Source organism: Osmia lignaria, chromosome 8, assembly GCF_051020975.1.
Source record: "Osmia lignaria lignaria isolate PbOS001 chromosome 8, iyOsmLign1, whole genome shotgun sequence".
In the NCBI taxonomy this organism is placed as follows: domain Eukaryota; kingdom Metazoa; phylum Arthropoda; class Insecta; order Hymenoptera; family Megachilidae; genus Osmia; species Osmia lignaria.
This window is the reverse complement of record NC_135039.1, coordinates 11,138,986-11,164,960: the sequence shown is the minus strand read 5'-3', so window position 1 is coordinate 11,164,960 and position 25,975 is coordinate 11,138,986. Positions and strand designations below refer to the sequence as shown.

Sequence of the window (25,975 nt, the reverse complement as noted above, 5' to 3'; positions counted from 1 at the left end):
TCTTTCACCCTCGAGCCATCTCATTCACGCCACACGTATATAGAAACATACATTTGCTTGAAATTTACAGCATAAACGCGACACGTACGACGCGATCGATAATGCAATTATTCTCGTACAAAGAGATAAACGATGCGCAACGCGACCCCGTTAATCCAAACTAATTGGATGTGATTCGGATTAACGGGATTAACGCTAATTTTCTTGCGAGAAAAAAATATCTATATATATAAATTAACTACGATTTAACGAGTTCTCGGCTCGATTATGGTATTGTAATTCGGACCATCAGGTAACTAGATCATCGGATTCCCTAACTGCCCTTTTCTCGAAAAATTAAAATGCCAGAGAAATTTTAATCCTAGAATAGTAACTAGGCGTTAGTGACAGACGTATGATAAAGGATAATATATTACACCAAATAAATACTTAATACATCATACGACGCCATGTTGATATTTACGTACATACAAAAAGTTATGTTACTATTTTAGGACTAATTAGTGAGGGCAATAAAGGACGTCATAAAAACGAGATCCTTTTGAGGTACATAGTTTTTTTTTTTTTAGAAATATAAAAACGCGAATGGAACCAGTTAATCTGGATGGATTAATTAATGAACATCCGGATTAGCGGGTTCCAGTACAATGTTTCAGGATTCGAGAAATTGAGTAGAAAAATAAACGGATGACACGCTGACAGGATTCTTAATTGCAAACACGATTGCAATTGTTTTGGTATAAAAGAAGAACCGTTTATGCTATTGGCAAGGGTGGGCAAATAGCGGTGCGCTAAGGGTTTTTTTGTGCCCCGCCAAGACAGAAAAATCCGCATTGAACCGAGATTTCCAATAAAACTGCCACTATTTTATTTAACCCATTATCCGCCAATGTCCCATTTTTGGGATACATTTTCAAATTTTTTTCTTTTAATAACTGCAACTTCTAAATAAAAAAAGATTTGAAAATGTGTCCCAAAAATGGGACATTGGTGGATAATGGGTTAATTCATATTTATTGATTTTTATGGTAGAATTTATACCCTTCTAAAATGCAAAGTTAACTAATGAATGAAATTATTTTAAAAAGTGTGGCCCTCCGTTAACCTCCGTCTCCCCAAAGTGGCCCCCGAGCCAAAACAATTGCCCACCCCTGGTTCATGGTATTATTCATGCGCTCTGTTAATTAGTATTCAACGACGGAGGATAATGAACTGATGGTCACGAGTAACACGAGTTCTGCCCTTTCACGAATGCGTATTGTACCTGATCAATAACTAATTAAGTAGTCAGGTAATTCATCTGATTTTAGATTGATCTGATAGTCAGGCGATTCATTTGAATTTAGATGAATTAAACTAGCCAGGTAATCCATCTTACTGTAGATTAAGTAGTCGTGTAATTAACATAAATTTAAATCACACAGTCAGGTGATTCATTTAAATTCAGATTCAGTAGATACGTGATCTAAGTTTAGATCAATTAGATAAATTAATCAGGTAATTAACCCACATTCATATTGATCAATGAAACTTTTGAGCAGTGCTATAATTGAAACATCCTTTTCCTGAAATTTCATAGTCTCTGCACTATTTTCAATGAATTGGGTAACCAAGTGGTAGGTGTTTCCATCAAAAACTCTTGTTAATCATTTTGCCCCTGCGACGGGGGTAATTTCATGGGGGGCCATGATGCAAATTGTGCAACTCGTAGGCAAGGTGACAGCACTCTGAGTCGCTCCAACGATGCTGGTCTCGTACGAACCTCTCCACGTTCGAACCTGTACACGGTGTTGCCTCTGAAACCTGAGAAAAAAAACGATATGATTGAAGAAAATTGAAATAGATTGCACGGAGGTGCATTGTATGGGGATTGTGGATACGCGAAGCGTCGTGGTACTCACGTTGGAGCAAAAGGATAGTAACGATTGATCTGTGTATTTGCTGTACAAAGGTGACGTGTGATTCGCTCGTTGTTGACTTTCATTTCCCGGATGTGCACCCTGCGCGTTCCCGGCGATCTCCAGATAACCCCTGCTGCTCGCTAGACTACCTCCTCGCGTACCAATATCTGGAAAATATCGCCCTTTAACTTTCACCCTCTGACCTTTATCCAAAGGAATATCTGTTGAATGAAAAAAGATACCCTACACGTTCTAAATAAATTTTATAACCTGGGGTGTATTATACTCTTAATTCCAAAATAAATTTTGGAGGAGAAGAATGAGCATGCACGTGCAATGAATTAACAGGTCGAATCTTAACTCCTTATCTAATATTATACAGCATAAATATTTTGGTAACTGAGAATTCCATTTCCATCTGCTTTACATATTTCATCGAGTCTCATGCTAAAATCTACGCATCACCCGGCGCCCCGGGTATACCTCTACGTCGGTCCATCAAATCGTTCACCGGTTATCGTGAGAAGCAAAGCTCGAAAGCTGGTCGTGGTGAGAGTGATCAGAGAAACGAGGTCGCGCGAGGCGACAGAGAACGGAGGAGTTCGTAGGATAGAGAGAACACCTTGTGTACTCGCCATCGAGTGAGTTGATCGCCGAGCGGTCCTGTCGTGAAGGAAACAGAGCCACGGGTCTTTCCACCAACGCGGTTGCTTCGAACGTTTGCCAAGTTTCGAACCGTTACAGCTATAAGTACTTCCCGAGTGGGCGAACCGTCTGGAGATCCACCTGCCGCGGACGCGGGGTAATCTTTGGCTTCTGATCGCCCTGGACACCTCGGTTCGCACTTCCCCGTTCAGGAAACAGTACAGCACAGCTACGAAAAAGCCCTGGAAAAATAAGGAACAGATTTTGCGTTATAAAAAGGGGTAACAGAGACTGGCATGCATCAACTGACCTGAGTGGAAAACGTGGAAATCATGAATGAAAAGTTTAACCAATCAGTAGGGGAGGAATGAAATATGTGAATTGAAGGTAGCATTACCTGGAAAGATGCGAATAATTGGTCGCAGAACAGCCACACAACTTCCACAGTCTCGTTCATACCGATACTGTACGACATCCCCAGGAACAGTGTGTAATGGACGCCGAAGAGTGGCACCAACACCAAGGTACTTTTTGCCCATCTCCTGGAAAGCACGCCAAGTTTTTCAGCTGAAAAGCAGCTCGTTATCGAATAACGCTATAGTTTCCCAGAGTTGTTCAGAAACTAGGTCCCCACAAACGATACAGCAGCAGGGGGTTTATTTGAGATTAGGGTGGAACTTACTTGTATCTCTGTGTTTCCTCGGAAACCGTGGATTTCAGCTTCAGTAGAAGGACTCTGACTATGTTCACAAAGAGCACGAAGTTGATCTGTGGAACATAAAGGAGCCAGTGTTAACAAAAATGTGCTTGGAGGCATTGAGAATGATGAGGTTGTGATTTCTTGCTTTCTGTGCCATAAATCAAACTTTGTTGTATAAAATACAAACTCTATGCATGGCCTGAAGCTTTATTTCCTAAAAAAAGAGCAACTGGTCTGGGTGGACTGAAAAGTTCAAAGTAAAAATGTGAAAGACGAGAGGTATTCGCTGCAGCCCTTCCTTTGTGTTATCTTACCAGGATGGACAACGTGGTAGGCACTCGAATCAAAAGAAAGAGGTAAGGATACTCGTGGGTGGTCCAACAATAACTGTTGTCGAGCATTACTCTTGCGACGATCCAGCAGGACACGAACATAGCTGGCAGACCTGTAAACAGAGATCAAAGAGAATCTTTGGTAAGCTCGGAGGGTATAAAAATATTTTACAGAGAAAAAGAATTCGCAAAACAGAATATTAATATTCCAGACCAAACATACGTATCCAAGATCAATTTGAAATGAAAAAGGAAGGCACTTTTAAATTTTTACTTAAATTTCGCATTTATTCAAATTATTTAATATTTTATATTCTAATCATTGCTTTACAATTTTAGGGCGTCGCTTATAAATTATAAATCAAAGGAGGTACACAAAAATTAATTTCATTGCAAAAACAAAAATAACAAAGTTTACATTTTTTTAAATTAAAATTTCCAAACATTTACAAACCAAATCATGTGAAAATATTAAGTATGAACATTATAGATTACAATAAAAATATTTAGCATAGTAGAATATACATTTTCTGCACAAATATGAAATAAAGAATATTTTTATCCAAAGTGTCCAGAATTAATTCCACCAATGTACATATATGTAGTTAAAGAAAGGTCTTGTAAGGTCAAGAATAGATTGAAGAATTCTCACCCCATCCAAGGCACACATAGCCAATGATGCTTGAGTTCACATCGGTGAAGAGTGCAAAGAACACCAAGTTGTGCAAATACAGCCCCTCCATTAATATCCAGAAGTAGTTGGCCAGGATGAAATACTGCCAGAAGCTGATGAACACTTTGCACATCCACGTGCTTTCCTCGGCGACCAGCCAGTAGGTTTCCCCGTTTATGATCATCAGGTCCGAGGCGAGAGCGATCCCGGAAACGAACAGGATGTCCTTCAGCAGTGCCATGAACGCCCTCAGCATGAACGAGGCGAAAAGGTGCATGTGCAGCATGTTACGAGGACACCTCAATTTCCTACGTCCAATTCGGGATAAACTTGGAGTAGTGATACGATCCAGGATTAGAACACCAGTGAATAACACTGTGAGTTTCAATGAACTTGCAGAAGAATGTATGAAAGTTCATTGAAACAGTTATGAATGAAAATAAATTAGAATTCTATTGGAGTTGTGTCAGTATTTGCATGGGGAATAATTTTAGAAATTATTCTGCCATCAGCACTTCCAATATTAAAGCTTTAATAGAAAAATATATACATTTTTATTTGTTACTTAGAATTTCTTTTTTTACATTTTTATGACAAGTGGCAAGAGATTAGGTTCTCTATTCATGTTAAGCAACGAATCAGTTCAATTTCTTTATTTTATCAACTCCTGCTATACTAGCGGGGTGCCGAGTTTGGGACTTAACGTTAGGCCAGGCCCGGGTTCTGCAGCCGACGCCGCCGTCCCTGAGCCCGCGCACCACGCGCGCTCGGATTGGCCGAGAGTTTTTTCTTAATAATTCAAAAACGAAGCCTTGAACAAGATTTTTGTAAAGGAAAATGTTGTTCAGAATCACCTTAGCTATCATCTCCTTAAGTGGCTTACACTGTTTCTGGGACACCTTGTATATGAAGAACCGAATGATTGATTTAGTTATAAAATACTTACTTGATCACTGCCAGAATGAAAAAGGCGACCACCAGGGTGAAAAAGGAAACCGTGTAGCCAACTTTGGAAATGGTCTTCACTATTGGGACAAATTTCTGCAACATCATTAACGGCAATTAGGCTGTTTACTAGCCAGTACGTGCAATTAAGTAACTTTAACTGCGTTACAAACCACAACCTCCCATGCTAAATAGAAGAAAAATTAACTCTTTAGTTAATAACGTCGACTATAGTCGTTCGACCTTGTATTTCCCTGACTAATAAATTCCCTTCAAATGAACAATTTAATACAACACTGAATCAACAGTCTACTACCCTTTGATGGTCTTTTATACCCTTCTTTCTACTCTCTGAGCCGCTGTTTTGTTGGTGTTTAAAGGGAAATAATTAACTGAACGTCTGTTTGCTGCAGCTTCATTTATGACTTCAATTGTAGAATTCTTTGGGATAACAGGATTTGCATCTATTCTATTGCGTATTTAAATATATTTAATTAAATTTCAATTTTGAATGAAAATTTGCAGTTATTTTCAGAAATAAAAATCATTGAATTAGATTGATTGGTATGGCTTCATTTTAAATTATACTGCAACATCAGAATTCTTTATTTATTTCTATATAAAATTTCTATAACGTGTTGATCCTTGTAAACTTATTAAATAACTTTCTTGAACAGGAACAAAAGTTTACAGAATAACCAACTCCCTTAATATTTCTCCTTTGAGGCGACTCCTTTGTGCCAGTACCCTACGTGGATCTCTCTTTGAAACTAGAGAGCCCTATCGAATTAATTCCTCTGCATAAGTAATCACCTTGATAAGGGTATCGTTGTTCTCTTGACCACCGGGCAGCTTCATCACCAGAGTTACTAATGGATTTCGATAACACTGGCTGTAATTGCTCCAGAGGCTGTTGGTCCCGTTGTTCCAAAACCACTGGCCATCAGGCATGCACTGTTTGGACGCGTTGGCCTGTATTTAATAACTTCATTAGTATTTATTAGCAACCACCTTCCTGAAGGATTATGTTTAAGCGAATATTATTTAATGGAAAAGGGGTCAGGGCCGGCTTTGAGATTTCTGGGGCCCGAGGCGGGCTCCGAAAAAGGACCCCTTCACAAATCTGATATAGGAAAAAGTTCCCCAAATAAAATTTATAAAATTAACATTAAAGCTTGTATAACTAATTTAGATTAATATTCAAGTAAATATTATGGGGGGGCCCTGGACCTTGGGGGAGAGGGCCTGGACCTTGGAGGGGACCTTACAGGAGAGGGTCTAGACCTCGGAGGGGCCCTGGACCTTGGGGGGACCCTGGACCATAGAGGAGAGGGTCTGGATCTTGAGGGGGCCTTGGACCTTAGGGGAGAGAGTTTGGACCTCGGAGGAGCCCTGGACCTTGGGGGGACCCTGGACCTTAGAGGAGAGGGTCTGGACCTCGGAGGAGCCCTGGACCTTGGGGAGACCCTGGACCTTAGAGGAGAGGGTCTGGACCTCGGAGGAGCCCTGGACCTTGGGGGGACCCTGGACCTTAGGGGAGAGGGCCTGGATCTTGGGTGGCCCTTTCTGGGGCCCGAGGCAAGCTCCGAAAAAGGGGCCCTTCACAAATCTGACATAAGAAAAAGTTCCCCAAATAAAATTTATAAAATTAACATTAAAGCTTGTATAACTAATTTAGATTTTAATTTTAGATTCAAGTAAACATTTTTAGACGCAAAATCGTCTTATGGGGGCCCTGGTCTTTGGGGGGGCCTAGGTCGTCTAGTCTGCTTAGACCCAGGGCCGGCCCTGGAAAAATGTAACAAAAACAGTACCTGGAATTCGAATCCAGCAACGTACGATGGACATGATAAAATAGCCAGATCTCCAGGCGCAGTCGATGGCCAGCACAATATTTCATCCCATATCTCTGGACACCATCCTGTTTCACAAAATTCAATGGTTTTTTGTTACATTTCACTGAAACGATACACGAAGCTCTTCAATTCATACCACAAAATACAATTTTTTTGTAACATAAAAATAGTACTAAAATTACAGTTCTCATTAAGGTAGATATTCTATTTAAAATATAATTGTGAATAATTATTGTAAATTCTACAGTACATATATTTTAAAAAGTATTTCTAAAGGGATTCTTTTTCCCAGAATATTAATTAATTACCATGGCGAGGTTCGGGGAAAAATTGATGAAGGACGAAGGACTGATAATTAAAATGGAAGCTAATTTCCAATATAAGGCTAATAGATGACCTTCGCACCGATCGATTTTTCATTAAGTGATTAGTATCAATATATGTCTGCTGTCATTCGATACTTCACAATTTCATTATTATTCCAGACTTTTCTTTTCTTTCGTTCGTGTACCTTGCTAAAAGTTCAAGGATAATCTAGTAACCATCGCCCTTTAATTAATTAATTGTTTCTTCAGAACTAATTTCAACTCCTAAACTTGCAATCCTATAGCGAACATTCTTTTCACTAAAATTTAACATCCTTTTACAGTTTCTACAGAAATTTGTTACATTCTTCAAAAATTCTTTTACTACTTTACACAGTTGATTGCTTTCTCTTTAAAGAACGCTTTTAAGTATGATTTCATGACACAAAAGTATCTTGAAATATGACTTACAATATGTCAATTTATAGCTTAAAGTCTACAGAAAACTGTTACATAAACGCTTTATCGATATTGCTAATGTGAAGTAGGAAAATTTTGCCACGTGCTCCTTTTATCATCAAAGAAAATTGATTCAGGACCATAAAACGGATGATTGTTCGTTATCACCGACGCGTTGGACGCAAAGCTTTCATCCTGTAATTCCTAGTATAGAGTTTGACACAAGCTGCATAGAAGTTACAGGAATAGGAATCCATTAAGGTTCGAATGTATGCAGGGGAAATCACATTTAGCCATTTGCATGTTCGTCCGTGCGGTCACTTTGTCCGCGTACCAGACATTCTACAATCTATCGAATCTGCATCAACCCATATTCAGCCCTGTTCATTAAAAAAAAAAATTATGTACAATTTGTCATTTTTATAATCCATTAAAAATAAAATAGGAAATAATCAGAAATAGAAAAATGGTCCAAAAGGTTAAAATACGTAAAATAAGAAACCAAAAAACTGTTCTCATCTTGGCTAAGTAGATTAAGCACTTGACTGCAGCCAAAGTAATCAGGGTTCAATTCCCACTGTAGGGTTGTCAGCAGCAATTTCCATTTTCTCACGAATTTTCCGGTTTTAAATGTCTTCCATAAATTTCTGGAATAGGGCTGGTCGTATTTACCATTTACGAGAAAAATTTGCACGTTTTTCAGTGACGCTTGTAAACGAGGTAACAGAGCTGCACAAGGACATATTGTTGTTGTAAATATCTCTGGATTTAACCAACCCCTAGCATACTTCGTTCCATAAATTTTCCATTGTAATGGATAATGCGAGGGGCAAAACTGCAAAATCATCGAAATCCCCTTGGTTCAAAACCGATGAAAACAAGGGTGGCAAAAGGGTGGTTGTGTATTGTACATGGGGTGCGTTGTTACACGCTGAATGATTAACAACTACAGGATTCCGTTCATCAATTCGCAACCAGAATATTATTGAAATGGTATATCTCCTGAATGAGAATAGCTGTCTTGTTTCTATGAAACAAGAACACCGCAGGAGCACAGTGATATAGACAGGAAACACTCCCATTCTGGTTAACAAGATAAAGGAAACACAATATATAAATTCCAAAGCACAAAGGTATAGAACTCCAGAATTGTTGTAACGAAGACTAATTGGGTAATGGTATTTGGAATAGTGATGTGCGAATAGGGCCCGACTATTCGGGTCGGTTCGGAAAACATCGGGCGGGGTCGTGTAATCCTTATTGCGCAAGCATTAACAAGTACACGGAGAGTTGGGTCGCGGACCGCGGCCCGCGGGAGCTCATCCGAGTCTGCCCGACTTTATCCGATCTGACCCGAAGTAGTCGCGCTACCCGACTGCACGCGTGCATCGGACGTCCGCCCGAGCTCGCCCGATTTTTTCCGAGCCCGCCCGAGCCTGTAACATCAGGTACCCGCGCATCCCTAATTTGAAATGATTGATATAATTTTCGGTGAAACTCGAAAATTCGTGAAAATTCATCGAATCGCTCGCACCAGGGGAAAGGAATATTGTGTTTCCAACGCGTTAATTGGAGGAAGCGGGGAGAATTAAAGCATGCCAAGTTCCTGCCAACAAGTTTGAGTTAATCGAGGCGGTAATATAGCAGTCGAAGGTTCCTTCGAACTCTGAACTTTGCCAACTGCTACTGTTAATTAGTTTGCATAGCGCACGGTTGTGGGAACCGATCAAACTTCCAAACAAACATCCTGTGATTATTTTTCATCCCTGCGATAAACCCTGGACATTGAATTCGAGTTGAAATATTAATAATTTATTCTATTTTTTTTTTTCCAATAAATCAAAGCTTGTGAACTCACCCGGCATTGAAATGTTTCCTTTGTGGCACTGATCTGCTTTTATTTTCAGAATCCGTTTCTGGATATCCTGGTTGGTTAAATTGGTGATATCGAAATCCTTCTGAAACGACAAAACATGATATTAAATTTCATGGTAAAATCGAGCCGCTTTTATTTCGAATTGAAAATATTTGTTATCAAACGTCTTTCTGTGTTTTCTTACAATTATCAAATATTCATTATCAAAATCAGTTCAAAATATGGAAAGTAAATGTGTGCCAGCAGTTTTGGCCTGAAGATCAAATAAATTCAAGAAGTCACCAGAGACAGGGATCTATTTTTTCATTTTTTATGACTACCATCGAAAACAGAATTGTTTAAAGATCGTTTTACACTCTGCATTCCATCGAATGTCTACTAATTTTGTATTTTTTTCAATATTTTGGGGATCCTTCAGGTTCTTCCAATTTTGGAAGGGATTTTAGAAACACCTGAAGGGGGAATTATTAGATTACTTCTAATCAACCTAATTCAATGTTTTTTATTTTTGAAAATAACTGCAAATTTTCATTCAAAACTGAAGTTTAATTAAAAATATTGAGTAGATGGAAATTCCCCTTAAATACCCTTTTTATCTCATTGGAGGGTGTCAAATTATGTGTCCATTTTTGAAAGGGAAATTCAAAGAAAAACCCAAAGGAAAATTTACTCCCACACAAAATTGGAGACCTCAGAGACAAAAAGCAACGATCCCACTCATTCTCCTGTAACCTTCGACCTTATGCTTCTACATCTCCAAAATATTTTACATGAGATGACAGTCGATTACATGTATCAATTTCTGTAAGGTATTCGTTCAACAAGAAAGCTCGATGGATTCTAAAAATTATCAGAAGTAAGTCGAGGATTTAATGAAAGAAGAGCTCATCCGAAGAAAATGACAGAAACGAATGGTGCAATTTGTAGAAATATTTTCTGAGCAAACACAAGGTATGAAATGCATACATATTTCTCCAAGAAATGAAGGAACTGTTATTTATCATTCTTTTTCCTTTCGCTCTATGTATATTGTATATATACACCGCTTTTCAGCCTGTAATTGGAAAATATTCGCCACGGATATCCGTTGAATTCCATCGAACCGAGGAGTTCTCTAGCGAACCGACTGCCAAGTGATTTAACTGGATGAATTCCTCCAACATTCTTACGTTTTCGTTTCTTTCATTTCGCTTTCAAACTGAAACTTGAACGACATTACGGCTTGCGTATCCGAGAATTTCCTTTGGGAGTTTCAGGAATTTCCCTTCGAAATTATTCAGGGATTTTTTTTCCTCTTACTACTACACCAGTGTGTCTAATATCGTCAGTAATTATATTCATATTTAATTGGATTTTCTTGACATAAATTCAGACAAAATTTCCGGGGGAAATTGCTGGGAACTCTGACAGAGTTTCGAATATCAAAGGCACCTGCAAACGATAATTTAATGAAAAATTTGTGTATACTAGGGATGTCCGGGTACCTGGTATTACGAGTTCGGGCGGGCTCGGAAAAAGTCGGGCGTCCGATGCATGCGTGCCGTCGGGTGGCCCGACTATTTCGGGTCAGGTCGGATAAAGTCGGGCAGGTTCGGACGAGCTCCTGCGGTATGTTCGAGAGTTGGGTCGCGGACCGCGGCCCGCGGGAGCTCGTCCGAACCTGCCCGAATTTATCCGACCCGACCCGAAACAGTCTGGCTACCCGACTGCACGTATGCGTTGGACCACCCGCCCGAGCCCGCCCGATGTTTTCCGAACCGACCCGAACACTCGGGCTGCGCATCACTAGTGTATATCTAGAGAATGGAAAGAAAAGAAATTTGTAAAAAAATTGCCAAAAGCATTCTTGATTAAAATTGCAACTTACGTATAAGTCCATTTTGTCACTTTGTCGATCCACCTTTGAAAAAATTCTCTGTTCCTGAAACAGATTAAATTTTGTTAATTAATTAATTTGTACCTCGAGCGAACAACAAAATTCTTTGTTCATAAAGTTAATTTTAATTATAAATATTTCAGAGAATTTAATAAGAATTTCATTTCAGAGACATCAATCTGTTATTGAATTAAACATTAGAGAATTACCTTGATAAAGGGATTGATAATTAATAATTATAATTAAATTATAGAGATAATTGATAATTATCCAGGTGGTTGATAATTAAATGGATACCGAAGAAGCAATCAACGAAATCACAATTCCCAAAATTGGCTATAGGGAACACAGTGCCACACCCTTCTTTGTCATTTTATTAACTCGTTATTAACGAATAAGGGTAGGTCACCCCTTTCAACCGCATGGTTACGCCCTTTTTCCTTTGAATTATTAACCGGCTATCAACCTACATTTTACACAATAGGAAGCTCTCGCAAAAAGCAGAGAATTAGTTGAACAATAATTAGAAAAGTTTGCACGTGTGTGAAATAAAAAAAGTTTACACCTTTGTGCCTATAACAGTAGAGCGGTTCATAAACTCCATCTCCGACCCTCTCGCTTTACTTTTGATCATTCGTACGTGACATTAATTAATAAATTAATTAAATAATATCAGTTTGAAAAATATTTCAATATTTCAAAAATATTGCAAATGTCAAAGGTGTCGAAATCCTTGTACTTTTATGCAAATTGTACAGTTGGTGACCCTGTTTCCGGTGTCTGTAACACGCAACGAAAGCCCAGAAGTGTGTGGCCCCCGTGGCTTCAGCCGGAATCCAGTGCTGTCCCTCGTAAATCCGTTGGATAAGGCCAGATTTGTCGGTGAGTCATTGTCGTTTACCAAGCTTTATTATCGCCGGGGCTTTGCAGCCGGCTTTTTACGAGGCCGGTGTCAAGCAACGAGATGCTGTCTGCTTTTATTGTCTCCTCTCGACGGAACAAGAACGACAAACACCAGAAGTGCGCCTGGTGGATTTCCAGTGAAGAGGATTAGGAGAGGTTGCGAATGTTCGATAAAACGATGTTCAATGGCATTTTTTGATAGGCATATGTCAATGGGAATTCAGGAGATATTACTTCCTGTTATCCACACTGAATCGATGCTTCGAATGCTGACGAGCTTTCTGTTGAATTAATTCCCTTCGAGGATTTTTTTCAGGGCGCTGCATACCCACCCTTGATTTTTAAATACTGAAATTCATGGCATAAAAGTATCAAGGTACCAGGGCCGGCTCTGACATTTCGGGGGTCCTAGGGGGGCTCCTTCACATGTATGACATAAAAAAAATAACCTCGAATAAAATTTACAAAATTAATATTAAAGCTTGTATAACTAATTTAGATTGATATTCAAGTAAATGTTATTCTTCTTGCATTCTTAAACCCAAAATCGTATTATGAGGGCACCTTGGGGGGCCCTAGGCGGTCGCCTAGTCTGTCTAGATTCAAAGTCGACTCTGGAACTTGGGGGGCCCTAGGCGGTCGCCTAGTTTGCCTAGATTAAGGGTCGGCCCTGGACCTTGGGTGACCCTAGATGGCCGCCTAGTCTACCTAGGCCTAAGGGTGGCCCTGGACCTTGAGGGGCCCTAGGCGGCCACCTAGTCTGCCTAGGCCCAGAGTTGGTCCTGGACCTTAGGGGACCCTAGACGGCCACCTAGTTTGCCTAGGCCCAGAGTTGGTCCTGGACCTTAGGGGACCCTAGACGGCTACCTAGTTTGCCTAGGCCCAGAGTTGGTCCTGGACCTTAGGGGACCCTAGACGGCCACCTAGTCTGCCTGGGCCCAGAGTTGGTCCTGGACCTTAGGGGGCCCTAGGCGGCCACCTAGTCTGCCTAGGCCCAGAGTTGGTCCTGGACCTAAGGGGGCCCTAGGCGGCCAGCTAGTCTGCCTAGACCCAGGGTTGGTCCTGGACCTTAGGGGGCCCTAGGCGGCCAGCTAGTCTGCCTAGGCTTAGGGTTGGTCCTGGACCTTAAGGGACCCTAGGCGGCCGCCTGGTCTGCCTAGGCCCCGAGTTGGTCCTGGACCTTAAAGGACCCTAGGCGGCCGCCTGGTCTGCCTAGGCCCAGAGTTGGTCCCGGACCTTAGGGGGCCCTAGGCGGCCGCCTAGTCTGCCTAGGCCCAGAGTTGGTCCCGGACCTTAGGGGGCCCTAGGCGGCCACCTAGTCTGCCTAGGCCCAGGGCCGCCCCCGCAAGATACACTACTTATATTACATCAAATCAAAGTTTAATGTTAAATAAAAATAACTGTATAAACGTTTCATCAATATTCTTCACACAAAATGGCTGGTCGTGGATTGCAGATCAAACGATTAATTTCTGTTATTCGGTTTTCTTTTAATTAAACTGTTATTGATTCTGTTTTTATTGTACCTGTTTTTGTATATGAACAAGTTACTTTCGATCAATAGTATATTTTCAGGAGTGATGTTTGTTTGACATATAAGTCGATTATTGAAGTTAACAATTTTTCAATATAATTCATTTATTTAAAAAGAAATTCCCTTTTGCTCGATTTTCGCGACCTCTTTTACATGTTTTCCTCGTTTGTTAATTAAATCATAATATTTTTACAATATTTTTCAGTTTAATTAGACAACTTCTAAGAATTCAGACTCTTAATAACTTTCTTATTGCTGTTTAACGAAGGTGCTTTTAAAAACGAAGAAAAAACCTTCAAACAAGATATCGCGATGACCAGTTTGTTTTGTAGATACCAATGAAACTTTATAATCAGTATTTTTCTCAGAAGCTGTTCGAGCTACCGGAACTATTCAAAAAGCTAATTAAAATGTTGAAAGTTAGCTTAGTCAGAAATGGAAAACAGCTTACGAATAACTGTACAGTTTCATCGTATACATTAGGAGGTGAAGTTAATTAAAATTGACAGAAACTATGGCTTGCTCCATTTATCTGACTTTCAGTTGATTCAATTTCCTTCGTATTCCGGGAACAAAATTAGATAATTGATGAAACGAAATGAAGCATGCGATCGAGTTGAAGATTAATTAAACAATTTCATAGCTGAGCTTCATCATACGTCGCTGGAATTAATTCTGGACACTTTGAATAAAAATATTCATCATTTCATACTTGTACAGAAAATGTATAGTCTGCTATGCTAAATATTTTTATTGTAATCTATAATGTTTGTTGGTTTGTGAATGTTTTAAAATTTTAATCACAGGATGAAATTAATCTTTTTCTACCTCCTTTGATTATAATTTTTATTGTATATTAAAAAAAATTTTTACTGATTTTTTTATACAAGCAACGCCCTAAAATTAGAAAGCAATGATTAGAACATAAAATATTAAATAATTTAAGTAAAAATTTAAAAGTGTCCAGAATTAATTCCACCAGTGTAGATTCCAACATTTATACAACCAGCTGCCATTTTTAAATCCATAAATAATTTCAATTTTCATTAATTCCCTTTCCTCAATTTTCTCTGCCAGTTTGTAGAATTCTTGGAGCGCAATTTGTCGAAGAAAATATTATTGAAAGAGTTGAAACGGGTCGGAGATATCGTTTATGGCTCGTGTTAGCAGCTTGTTATGGTAGATTTGTCGGAAACAACCCCTCGTGTTCGCAACTGGTTCCCCGTTTATATCCGGACTACTCTAGATATTTTCGAGCGACGGGGTTGCTGAACTTTAATCTGACCGCAATTACATCCTCCTTTCATCAAATAACCGGGAGGAGACTGTCGACGTACCGTGTTAACGTTTGAAATTTTCTCCAAACACGAGATCCTTTCCCTTTTTAATTCACCTCAATTTATAGGGCAACCGTGGGGATAAACACTCTGCAAAGAAGAAATTATGTTACATTTAATCTCGGCTTGCTTAGAAATTCATGCGGCAAATAAAAAGAGATATTGGATTTTTATATTGGAGAATGTTGAAAGCATCAGGCGAATACAATCGATGGTCTTGGAGAGTCACGTGTTCGTAAGGTGATCATTTCAACCAGGTAATCGAGGAAGTTGTTTAATAGATACTTTAACACACCCGTGTCAGGCACACACACAATCACATATTTATAGGGTGTAGTGTGAGATCAATATGTGACACGTGAGCACACACGAGGCAACAGGACTGAAGTAAAGTGCCGATGACACCATTCGCCATCGGCTGCTATTAATTGCTTTTTCTCCGCAATGTGTCATCTCTTTAATTAATACCCTCGACGACCAACAAAGGCGGGTCTCTCTCTTAATACTATGACTCACGTGTCCACATCTTATAACAATAAAAACCAGCTTTGTAACCTTTCCTCTCCTCTTGATTCATCTTGAAAAAGAAACTCACCCTTCGTCCTTTTAATTCCCTTCTGAAGTAAGAAAATGTTGGAAGAACTTGTCGGTAGATTCTTGTTAGTTTATTTCAGTGGAGAGATGTGGGTGGAGTGTAGGTGAATTGTTTTGTTATCAGAGGGAGTTTCTGGTGTGCCCAACACTGGATATTTGCTTTGGATGCTGTGGTATGTGAGATAAGGGATTAAAATCTGAAAAATAAACAAAACAGAATGGTATTATGTTTGAGTTGCAGGAGAATGAAATGAAAAAGAATTTATATGAATAAAATTGCTCTGTTATTAGCTGTTGAAAATTGTTGTGGATGGAGGGAATTAAAGCCCTTTGTCTTTTCCCTGGAAAATTTTCATGATAAATAGGTAATCGAAGCGAGCTATACCGTGCACGGAATTCGAGCAGGAAATTTTCGAAAATCAACATTCACCTGGGATAGGATTTCCATTGAAGAATTGATTGGATTAGCGAGCTGTGACCGGCGACCTTTATATGGAAATTAACCGTCCGCATCCATTAACTAAAAAATTACAAGCTCCATTTAATTTGGAATTCCAAACTTAGCAGACAACTTTCCACTTAAAATAATACATATTGATAGCCTTTGGAAGAGACTCCGTGTTTCCTTTTTTATTTCCAGACACCAGGATTCTATTTTCTGAAAGACTGGATTTAAAAGAAACATTAACTCGACGCTCACGCGAGCCTTGCGTTTAATTAGGATAATGTGGCTGACTATACTCGGACTGATTCCACTGCGAGAATAAAACAAGGCTGAAATTTAATAGATACGTTTCTTTTTCATGTTTCCAAACATACGTATTAAGTTTCATAGAAACTGGGTCGATTTTTCCTCCTCTGTTTTACACTATTTCCTTTTTACAATGTTGGGAGATATTTCCTTTTAAGGCTCACGTACAGAATGACCTAAAAATCAGAAACTGAGAAATTTTTTCTGCCTTTTCTGCAAAGTACACCATGCATTGGGCCAAAATGAATTCATGACTTCAAAGTATTATAAAATAATTTGAAGTTTAAAGTTCAATGAAAATTAGCACTGCTATATCGAACTATTAATATAGGTTAAAAAGCTAACCTATTTGCTACTACGATCCCCAAATGGGGATTTGGATATATGTATTTTTTTTTTTATTACTTATAGTAGGATTATATTAAATAAAAATATCAAAAATAAAATTTTATCAGTTAATGGGTCAATATCATACATTCGTTCCCTGCGTCCTGTAAAGTTAATTAATCGGTAATGTTTTTATTAGTGAAAAATTTTTAATTATAAAGTTACATGTTAAATTGTGAAGTTAAATTTGATTTTAAGTCTATTAATTATGAAAATTAATTAATTTTAAAAAATTTGCAAAACCGATCGCAAAAAAAAAAAAAAAAAAGAAAAAACCCTGCTTCTTCGAACCTCAAGAGCAGACTGACTGGCCTTCGCGTGATGTAAGTGGCTTTATCAGATGCATCTGGCCCATTTGCCTAAGAGCCGAAGTAACGCGCCTTGTGATTGGCGGATTACGACTAAGCAGCTATCTGATTGGCTCTAAATGTTTAATCGGCAGAACTGTTGTCGAATTCATGTACCGTAATACGACTTGTACGAGTTTATACTTCCACGTGATTTAATACCATCGGAATGGTGTACTAAACATTATTTTACAACTTTATATGCCATTACCAGGCACGTCGTTAATTAATACATCATCAAATTCTTTTCAACGATTACAAGCAACGGATCTTGGCCTCTAAAGTTTATTTATAAAATATCAAAAGCACAGCAGGCCAGCAGCATCTCAAGTAGATCATTCAGATATCTAAAAACAGTTTGGACCACTTGAATGTTCCTGAAGTATGCACAGCTAAAAAAGTGGATTAAAATATGAAAATTGCGTTATTCCACTGTGAAATGTTATAACGAATTTTTAAAAAATTCACGACCTTTGAATTACTCATCGCCAAAGAGACCAAAGGAAGAGTTTCATCAAACCAGAAAGAATGCAATTAATTTTAGAAAAATAAATCTGAATTTAAAACACACAGTGTGAAAAAGTATTTTATATTCTTGTTACAACTTCTTAAGGCGAGGATCAGCTGCTCGTCACTTTGATAATTAATTTTTTATTTCATTGTTCTCTTATGATTAAGTGTTAATTACACTTTATCGATTTTCCAGCTTGTATATATGGATTAAATATTGCAATATAATTCCATGAATAATTTTTACAAAATAAAATAAACCTTGGCTGGCACATTGATGCCTGAAAGAAACATAAGAACATAAAGCAAGCACTCACTGGTAATGGTCGTTTAGAGAGGTTCCAGAAAATCTCCCATGCAGCTTGCAGTTCCCATGGACAGTAAAAATCTCTTGGCAACGAGTGTGAAGTCGTTCAGCGCTCGTTCGGTAATGCTTCTTCAAAAGTCCGTAAAAGCGACGACGGAACGCTCGGTGACACCTGTTTACACGCGCTCGCAAGCGTATCGGTCACAAAGAAGAGGAACGCGAGGCTCTCTGTCGTTTCTCCACCTCTGATCGTCGCTATTTCCGCTTGCTCGTAAACTTGCTTCAATTTTAACAACACAGTCCACCGGTTGTTGTCGATGCACTATTTCAAAAGAAACTACCCCACCCTTGCTCTTTAAGTGGTTCATTCAAATATCTGCAAAGTGCAATTCAAGGAAGTTTCATTCAAAATATCTTTTCCAAACCTCCAGTATTTGGTAGCTGCATTAGGGAATCCAATTTGCAGTTTTAAGTATTCTTTTGCTTTGAAACAGTTGATGAAGAATCCCTGAGTGCCTTTAATATGGTTGACTTTCAAAAATCCAATTTACTTTGGCCACCCTTGCCCTTTAAGTGGTCAATTGAAATATCTGCAAAGTGCAATTCAAGGAAGTTTCATTCAAAATATCTTTTCCAAACCTCCAGTATTTGGTAGCTGCATCAGGGAATCCAATTTGCAGTTTTAAGTATTCTTTTGCTTTAAAACAGTTGATGAAGAATCCCTGAGTGCCTTTAATATGGTTGACTTTCAAAAATCCAATTTACTTTGGCCACCCTTGCCCTTTAAGTGGTCAATTGAAATATCTGCAAAGTGCAATTCAAGGAAGTTTCATTCAAAATATCTTTTCCAAACCTCCAGTATTTGGTAGCTGCATCAGGGAATCCAATTTGCAGTTTTAAGTATTCTTTTGCTTTGAAACAGTTGATGAAGAATCCCTGAGTGCCTTTAATATTCAAAAATCCAATTTACTTTGGCCACCCTTGCTCTTTAAGTGGTCAATTCAAATATCTGCAAAGTGCAATTCAAGGAAGTTTCATTCAAAATATCTTTTCCTAACCTCCAGTATTTGATAGCTGCATTAGAGAATCCAATTTGCAGCTTTGAGTATTCTTTTGCTTTGAAACAGTTGATGAAGAATCCCTGAGTGCCTTTAATATGGTTGACTTTCAAAAATCCAATTTACTTTGGCCACCCTTGCTCTTTAAGTAGTTCATTCAAATATCTGCAAAGTGCAATTCAAGGAAGTTTCATTCAAAATATCTTTTCCAAACCTCCAGTATTTGGTAGCTGCATCAGGGAATCCAATTTGCAGTTTTAAGTATTCTTTTGCTTTGAAACAGCTGATGAAGAATCTCTGAGTGCCTTCAATATGGTTGACATTAAAAAATCCAATTTACTGGTTAAAGTATTTTTTTTTTTAACTCTCCTATGCTCCTTTAAAGGATCCAATTTGTGGCTCAAAGTATTCCTTAGTGCCCTTCGCTTTGAAGAATTTAAATTGCAGCTAATTGCAGTTGAAAGTACTTTTTAAAACCTTAGCTCCCCTGAAGGATTCAACTATTCCAGCTCAATGTTTCCTTCAATTATCTTTTGTGCTCTGCGGTTTACTCCGAGTTTTTAGCTGACACAATGAACACTTTACAATCACACACACACCTATCAATAACAAAATACGCAGTTCAATCAATATTATTAGCTTAAGTGTATACAAAACAGTCTTGGAGATAAATAAATAAACAAATAATCTTTTCAACAACCTTGCTCGATCTCGAGCAGTCTGTTTTGATTTTGATCTCGTTCGCGAACAGAAACACCTCGCCAATCTGTTTGTTTCTTTCTTTGAGGAACGCAAGGCTCCTCTAATCGTTCAGAAGTTTTGTTATCTTGATGGATCAAGTGTCGGCTATCGTTGCGATCAGAGCCCGTGACGTCACCTGAAGGCTTTTCTGCTTTTCCGGCTCAATCGACGTTGCTTCGATGCTGCGAAAGCAAACAGCGTTAATCGGATTGGATTGTCCGCGTGACGCGTGCCGCGCTCGGCTCTCCGTCAGCTCGCCTAGCTTTTAGCGAACCGGGATAATCCAGCGTTCCACCGTCGTTTACCTTCTTGACAAATTTCCACCGCCCATTGAACCATTTGCTCAACGAGTCCAACTGATATACTCAATAACTGTTGAACAGACTAGAGAAACCTGATATCTTTATGCTCGCAGAAACGTTTAAACAGCCATTTATAGTCCTTTATTTGTTTTTCTATCGAATCCTCTTCAGTTACCTCGCTGGCAGTCTTTTTGACATTAAGTTTACTCGATAATTCTTTGCTGAAACTATTTTAGACGAGAGTTAACTGTTCTTGAAGGAACTTCTTTATCCAGATATTAGCTGACCCAGTGTCAACAAGGATGTTCAATAAGCCACTTGCAGTCTTCTGAAGATTCTCTTCTTCAAGAAGGTGCAGCCTCTTCAGTTCCTTGCCAAACTCTAAGGAGTCTGTGATTTGGCGTACAACTTTCTTCTTTGAATTCAGAGCAGGGTCCTTACAGGCAGCACTTTGTGGTAGTTCAAACAGGACATCCAATCAAACAGTTCTTATATGTACTCTTCGGTTAGACCCGGAGGACACTATGGAAGAAAAGTATTCGACAATTTTCAAGTCTTTATCACAGGTAATCTTGGCGCGGTTGGCGAAATTTGAAATGTTTGGAACTTTTCAAGGTCTTGAAAATCTGTACAGAGAGCCTCTACGATTCAAATTTTGTATACAGATTTTTACAATTAATAATTCATTTTTAATTACTGTGGTCACTGGTGACCACAACAAATTTTGTATAATAGAATGATTATTGAATAATAATAAAGTAAGATAGTAAATTGGAAGCTTACATTTTTATAAAATTAAAGTAATTTTTTAAATATAAACTATCAGCTTTTAATAACAATGTAAGATAGTAAACTGGAAGCTTACATTTCAAAATTAAAATAATTTTTTAAATATATAAACAATCAGCTTTTAAAAACAATGTAAGTCACAATAGTACACAATGAAAAACAGAAAAGAAACTAATGCAAGTGGTACCAGAACTTTCAAGACCAACAAGTTTCCAACAGTTAAAATAATTATCCTAATTTTATAATTTCTAGAGAAAAGACTAATGAACCCCCCATCAATAGCTGTAGTACCTAGGAATGAATAGAGACTCCTGTTTCAACGTGTTCTAAAGGGATCTACGGAACGAACAATGCTTCCTACGGATCTACAGAGATCGATGATCTGTCGCGAACGCGTTGGCACGTCCGACACCGGGCGCCGTTTAAGCGCGACTGCCTTGTCCCGGTACTCTATATCGTCGGATCTTACGCATGTCCGATTTCCAACTCTCTCTCTTTTCACATTGCATCCTTTTCCCCCCGATCGCATCCACTTCTACCGTCGTCTCGCTCGCTGCTGCTATCTTCCTTCCTCCGGCGATCTGCCAACTGTTGCTTTTCCGCCGATTCTGGCCGCGGGATGAAAAATAGCGACGACGTCCCGGCTGTGCAATAAAGCTGCCTCCAAGTTCGATCGATGGCAAATGGATGGGGCTCTGATGTTTCCTAACGAGTATGGGAAGGGTGGAGGTTTTACAGGAACTCTGCTCTGGAAAAAAAAGGGAGCATACATGGGATCAGAAATTTAGGTCACGTTAATTACCTAATTACAAAAGTACAATTATATGAAATGATAAAAATTTAAGGAGTAACTGGGAGACTGTTTACAAAGAACATAGTGAGTTCTAGTTATATCATTGAGAATTGATCCAGCTGCCAGGGGAGTTCATAATTATAATTTTGAAAAAGTAGAAAAAGAAGTCTCAAGTTTTTCTGCAGTAATGAGACCTGGATAAGGGAATGGTCAAAAGTAGATGGAAGAGTTGCTCGTCCAGACTATGTTTATTCGAAAGAGCCTGAAACGAGGAGTTTTATAGTGCCATTTTTGGCTGCCATTGGCAACGGGTTTGAAAGTTATGGGACTTTGAAATTTTCATATTTTTAAGTACAAATGATTAGAAATATGAAGTGAAAATGAAGTGTAAAAGTGACAGAGGCATGAATTTCAGATGATTAGATGATGTTTACTAACAATTAAGATGAGCTTCAGGGAAAATTGCATGTGTGATGTAATTTGCATTTGTGTGATCATTAGCACTTAAAAATATGAACATTTCAAAGTCCCATAACTTTTGAACCCATTGCCAATGGCACTCAAAAATTGCACTATAAACTCGTTACATGCTCATTCGAATAAACGTAGTCTGGACGAGCAACCCTACCATCCACTTTTGACCATTCCCTTATGAATGATGTTGTAAGAAATTTGTTCCTCTGTCAACTCGTTCCTCTATGCTCCCCTATGGGTACCAAGAATCCGTCCGGAAGGTCGGCGACGCACGGACCTACTAAAATGTATTTAATCATGAGTAATGAAACTTACCAGTTCCTACCAATATATACAATATATAATAACTGATTATACATACTCTGCAGACAACTAAACGTAGTTTGATTATTAATTGCACTTAAAATGAGCGATGCAGAAATTATAAACAGACTCTGGTTCTAAAATTAAAGAATGACACATCAGCTGATGCAGTAAGATTGATGAATAAAGCATGCCTGATAAGAAGCTTCGTTAGACCAGTTAGCAGAGTGTATCTTGAAGCAAACGGCGAGCACGTGTAACGATAAATTGTCGCGACCGAACCGCACCAATCAGATACATTCCTTTGTACCCTTAATCAACTGCAAACATGCGTTTGGTAGTGGACACACGTGCGAAACATTTCATCTCATTAAGAGAACGGAGTGCTCCTCTTCGATAGAGTGAAGAATTACCTTGTTCCTTTGAATAGATGTTGCTCTCAACAGAGAAATGTTTGTGGTGCAAATTTCCTTTTACCAAAGTTTCTGGCCTCTGGTGATCAAAGCGATTGCCAGTTTGTTCATTGGATCCTGTATCCTTTCCCTAAAACAAAGCAATACAATTAATAATTTGTAAATAAATTTTCAACAGTATTTGAGTATTTTATAATTTGAAGATAAAAAGAGAGATATACATACATTTTTAATTAAGAACTCTGTTGGATAACAAAAATTCCACTGTTCATTCCAAAGAAAATTTTCAATTAACCTGAGTGCGAATAAACAAAATTTACGTTCGGTTCTCTCTTTCCCTCTGGAACAGCTTTACATTCTATCATTTGATAGGGAAAATTCCATACAGCAGGTGAATTAATGAAACGAAGGGAGGGTATTATCAGAGAGAGAAAGATGAAGGGTTGAAAGCGACCACTGAAAGAATTATCTTTGAAGCGTTCGACGAACCACTCGAAACATAAGAGTGGTGGAGCACGTGCAAGTATTTGGTGATTGATGATAACGATATTACCGCGGGCTAGTGATAACGGTGATAATGGACTCTGCACGTTTCGGCCACGATTTATCTCCACCTCGATCGAATCCCAACACGAAAGGTCGAGCCCTTTCAAATATTGGGGGATGACTTGGCAATCGTATTAAAAAAGGAAGCAAAGAGATAGAAACCGTTTGAAACCCTTATCTCTACTTGGAAATTGATTATTACACTTTCTCAGTTACTATTTTAAATTCGAATATTTTCCCGCGCTTTTGCGAATTTGAAAAATGGCGCGAGAATATGATACCGATAACAATAAATTCAATAATTATAGTTACAATATTAATTAAAAAGAAGAAAAGGCACCGAATTAATTTGTACACCTAATATAACATATACATAAAGCACACTTTCTCATGGAGTCCTTCAAAGATTTTACATTTTTACTTTTCAAAATTCCTAGTGTCCCACAGCCTTATTTTACCCTAGGCATGTTAACTTAATTTTTGGAAATGACGTCGACATCATAGATAGGCACTGGTGCCATCATTTCCAAAAATTCAGTTCATCATTCAGCGTTTGTATTATCGTTTTATAGTGCAATTTTTGAGTGCCATTGGCAACGGGTTCAAAAGTTATGGGACTTTGAAATGTTCATATTTTTAAGTGCTAATGATCACACAAGTGCAAATTCCATCACACATGTTCCTCACATGCGACCCGCACAACATTTTTCAATTTCAATAATAACTGGCCTGTTGTAAAAAAAGATTGCTCATCCCTGCTGTAGAGTTTACAGCATGCAAACTAACGACGTTCTCGTGCGAGTCACATGTCGGAAGAAACTTTCTCATGGAGTCCTTCAAAGATTTTACATTTTTACTTTTCAAAATTCCTAGTGTCCCACAGCCTTATTTTACCCTAGGCATGTTAACTTAATTTTTGGAAATGACGCCGACATCATAGATAGGCACTGGTGCCATCATTTCCAAAAATTCAGTTCATCATTCAGCGTTTGTATTATCGTTTTATAGTGCAATTTTTGAGTGCCATTGGCAACGGGTTCAAAAGTTATGGGACTTTGAAATGTTCATATTTTTAAGTGCTAATGATCACACAAGTGCAAATTCCATCACACATGTTCCTCACATGCGACCCGCACAACATTTTTCAATTTCAATAATAACTAGCCTGTTGTAAAAAAAGATTGCTCATCCCTGCTGTAGAGTTTACAGCATGCAAACTAACGACGTTCTCGTGCGAGTCACATGTCGGAAGAAAAATTGCCGATACACGAAGTGGAACCAGCTGCGTTCTGCTCGCTGGCGTTAAATGGAAGATCAAACGAACGAGACGTGCACGCGTTCAGGCGTCGATGGATTTTTATTCGCGACGCCACGGGGACGAGAAAAATGTTCCTAACAGCCGAGAGAGATGCTTCCCAGGCTGACACGAGCAATTCTCGTCGCATCGGATAAAGTTCGCGAGAGGGTAACTGAAACTTTCGCTTGGACGTTCGATAATTCCCTCGGCGGTCGTGGCGTATCGTTTATCGGACACGGAATTCTACAACTTTCGTATTATCGACGCTGCTCGGACGAGCAGACGATTATCCATTTATCAGTACGGTAATTTCGTTATCGTTTAGAGAAAAGAATATTCTGATGTTGTTCTTGTTAACGCCATTGTTATCTTCTGCGCATTGAATCAGCTAATTGCAGATGTTTATTCCTTTATGGGTGTAGGGTTGGTGCCATGCTGTCTGCTATCAAAAGACATCATTGTTTCTTTCCTTCTTATCCAGCTCTTACTCAGGAACAATGACTCTGCTGAATGGAATAAACGGTGTGCTATATTAGGATGCTGGGAGAAGACTGGTGGTATTGTTAGTAATTTACCTGCTGTTCCATTTCTGCTATTATTTAAACGTTGGTAATAGCACTGGGGCAGGGATGGCCACGTGGGGCCTCCCAAGACAGAAAAATCCGCCTTGAACCGAGATTTCCAATAAAATTGCCACTATTTTATTTAATTCATATTTATTGATTTTATGGTACAATTTATACCTTTCTGGAATGCAAAGTTAATGAATGCAATCATTTTAAAAGGTGTGGTCCTTCGCTAACATCCACTTCCACAAAGTGGTCCTGGAGCTAAAACAATTGCACACCCCTGCACTGGGGCATTGCAATGGTGGAAGAAGGGTAATAGTGACATAAGTAACTTATCATCATAATTTTACTGTTGTCACTTGATCGATGGCACCCAGGCTTAGACAGAAGAATGTTAGACATCATCATTGATTAGTCTGTCTAATTGAATTGATAAAGGCACGCATAATCTG

General features: G+C 38.7%; 1 protein-coding gene across 1 annotated transcript; it reads right to left on the bottom strand.

Moving 5' to 3' along the window:
* Positions 1–547: 547 nt before the first annotated feature.
* LOC117608760 (vasoactive intestinal polypeptide receptor 2) lies at positions 548–25,672 on the bottom strand. The gene is made up of 20 exons (XM_034334334.2): positions 25,530–25,672; positions 23,337–25,460; positions 23,112–23,241; positions 21,420–21,876; positions 18,249–20,861; positions 16,367–16,456; positions 15,938–16,133; positions 15,343–15,432; positions 11,560–11,613; positions 9,675–9,774; positions 7,011–7,117; positions 6,010–6,168; positions 5,198–5,292; positions 4,231–4,559; positions 3,561–3,691; positions 3,229–3,314; positions 2,944–3,088; positions 2,524–2,788; positions 1,902–2,068; positions 548–1,803 (listed from the first exon to the last, which is right to left on the bottom strand). Exons 9-20 carry the CDS (start codon positions 11,569–11,571, stop codon positions 1,675–1,677), a joined length of 1,725 nt encoding a protein of 574 aa, XP_034190225.1. The 5' UTR covers positions 11,572–11,613; positions 15,343–15,432; positions 15,938–16,133; positions 16,367–16,456; positions 18,249–20,861; positions 21,420–21,876; positions 23,112–23,241; positions 23,337–25,460; positions 25,530–25,672; the 3' UTR covers positions 548–1,674.
* Positions 25,673–25,975: the final 303 nt, after the last annotated feature.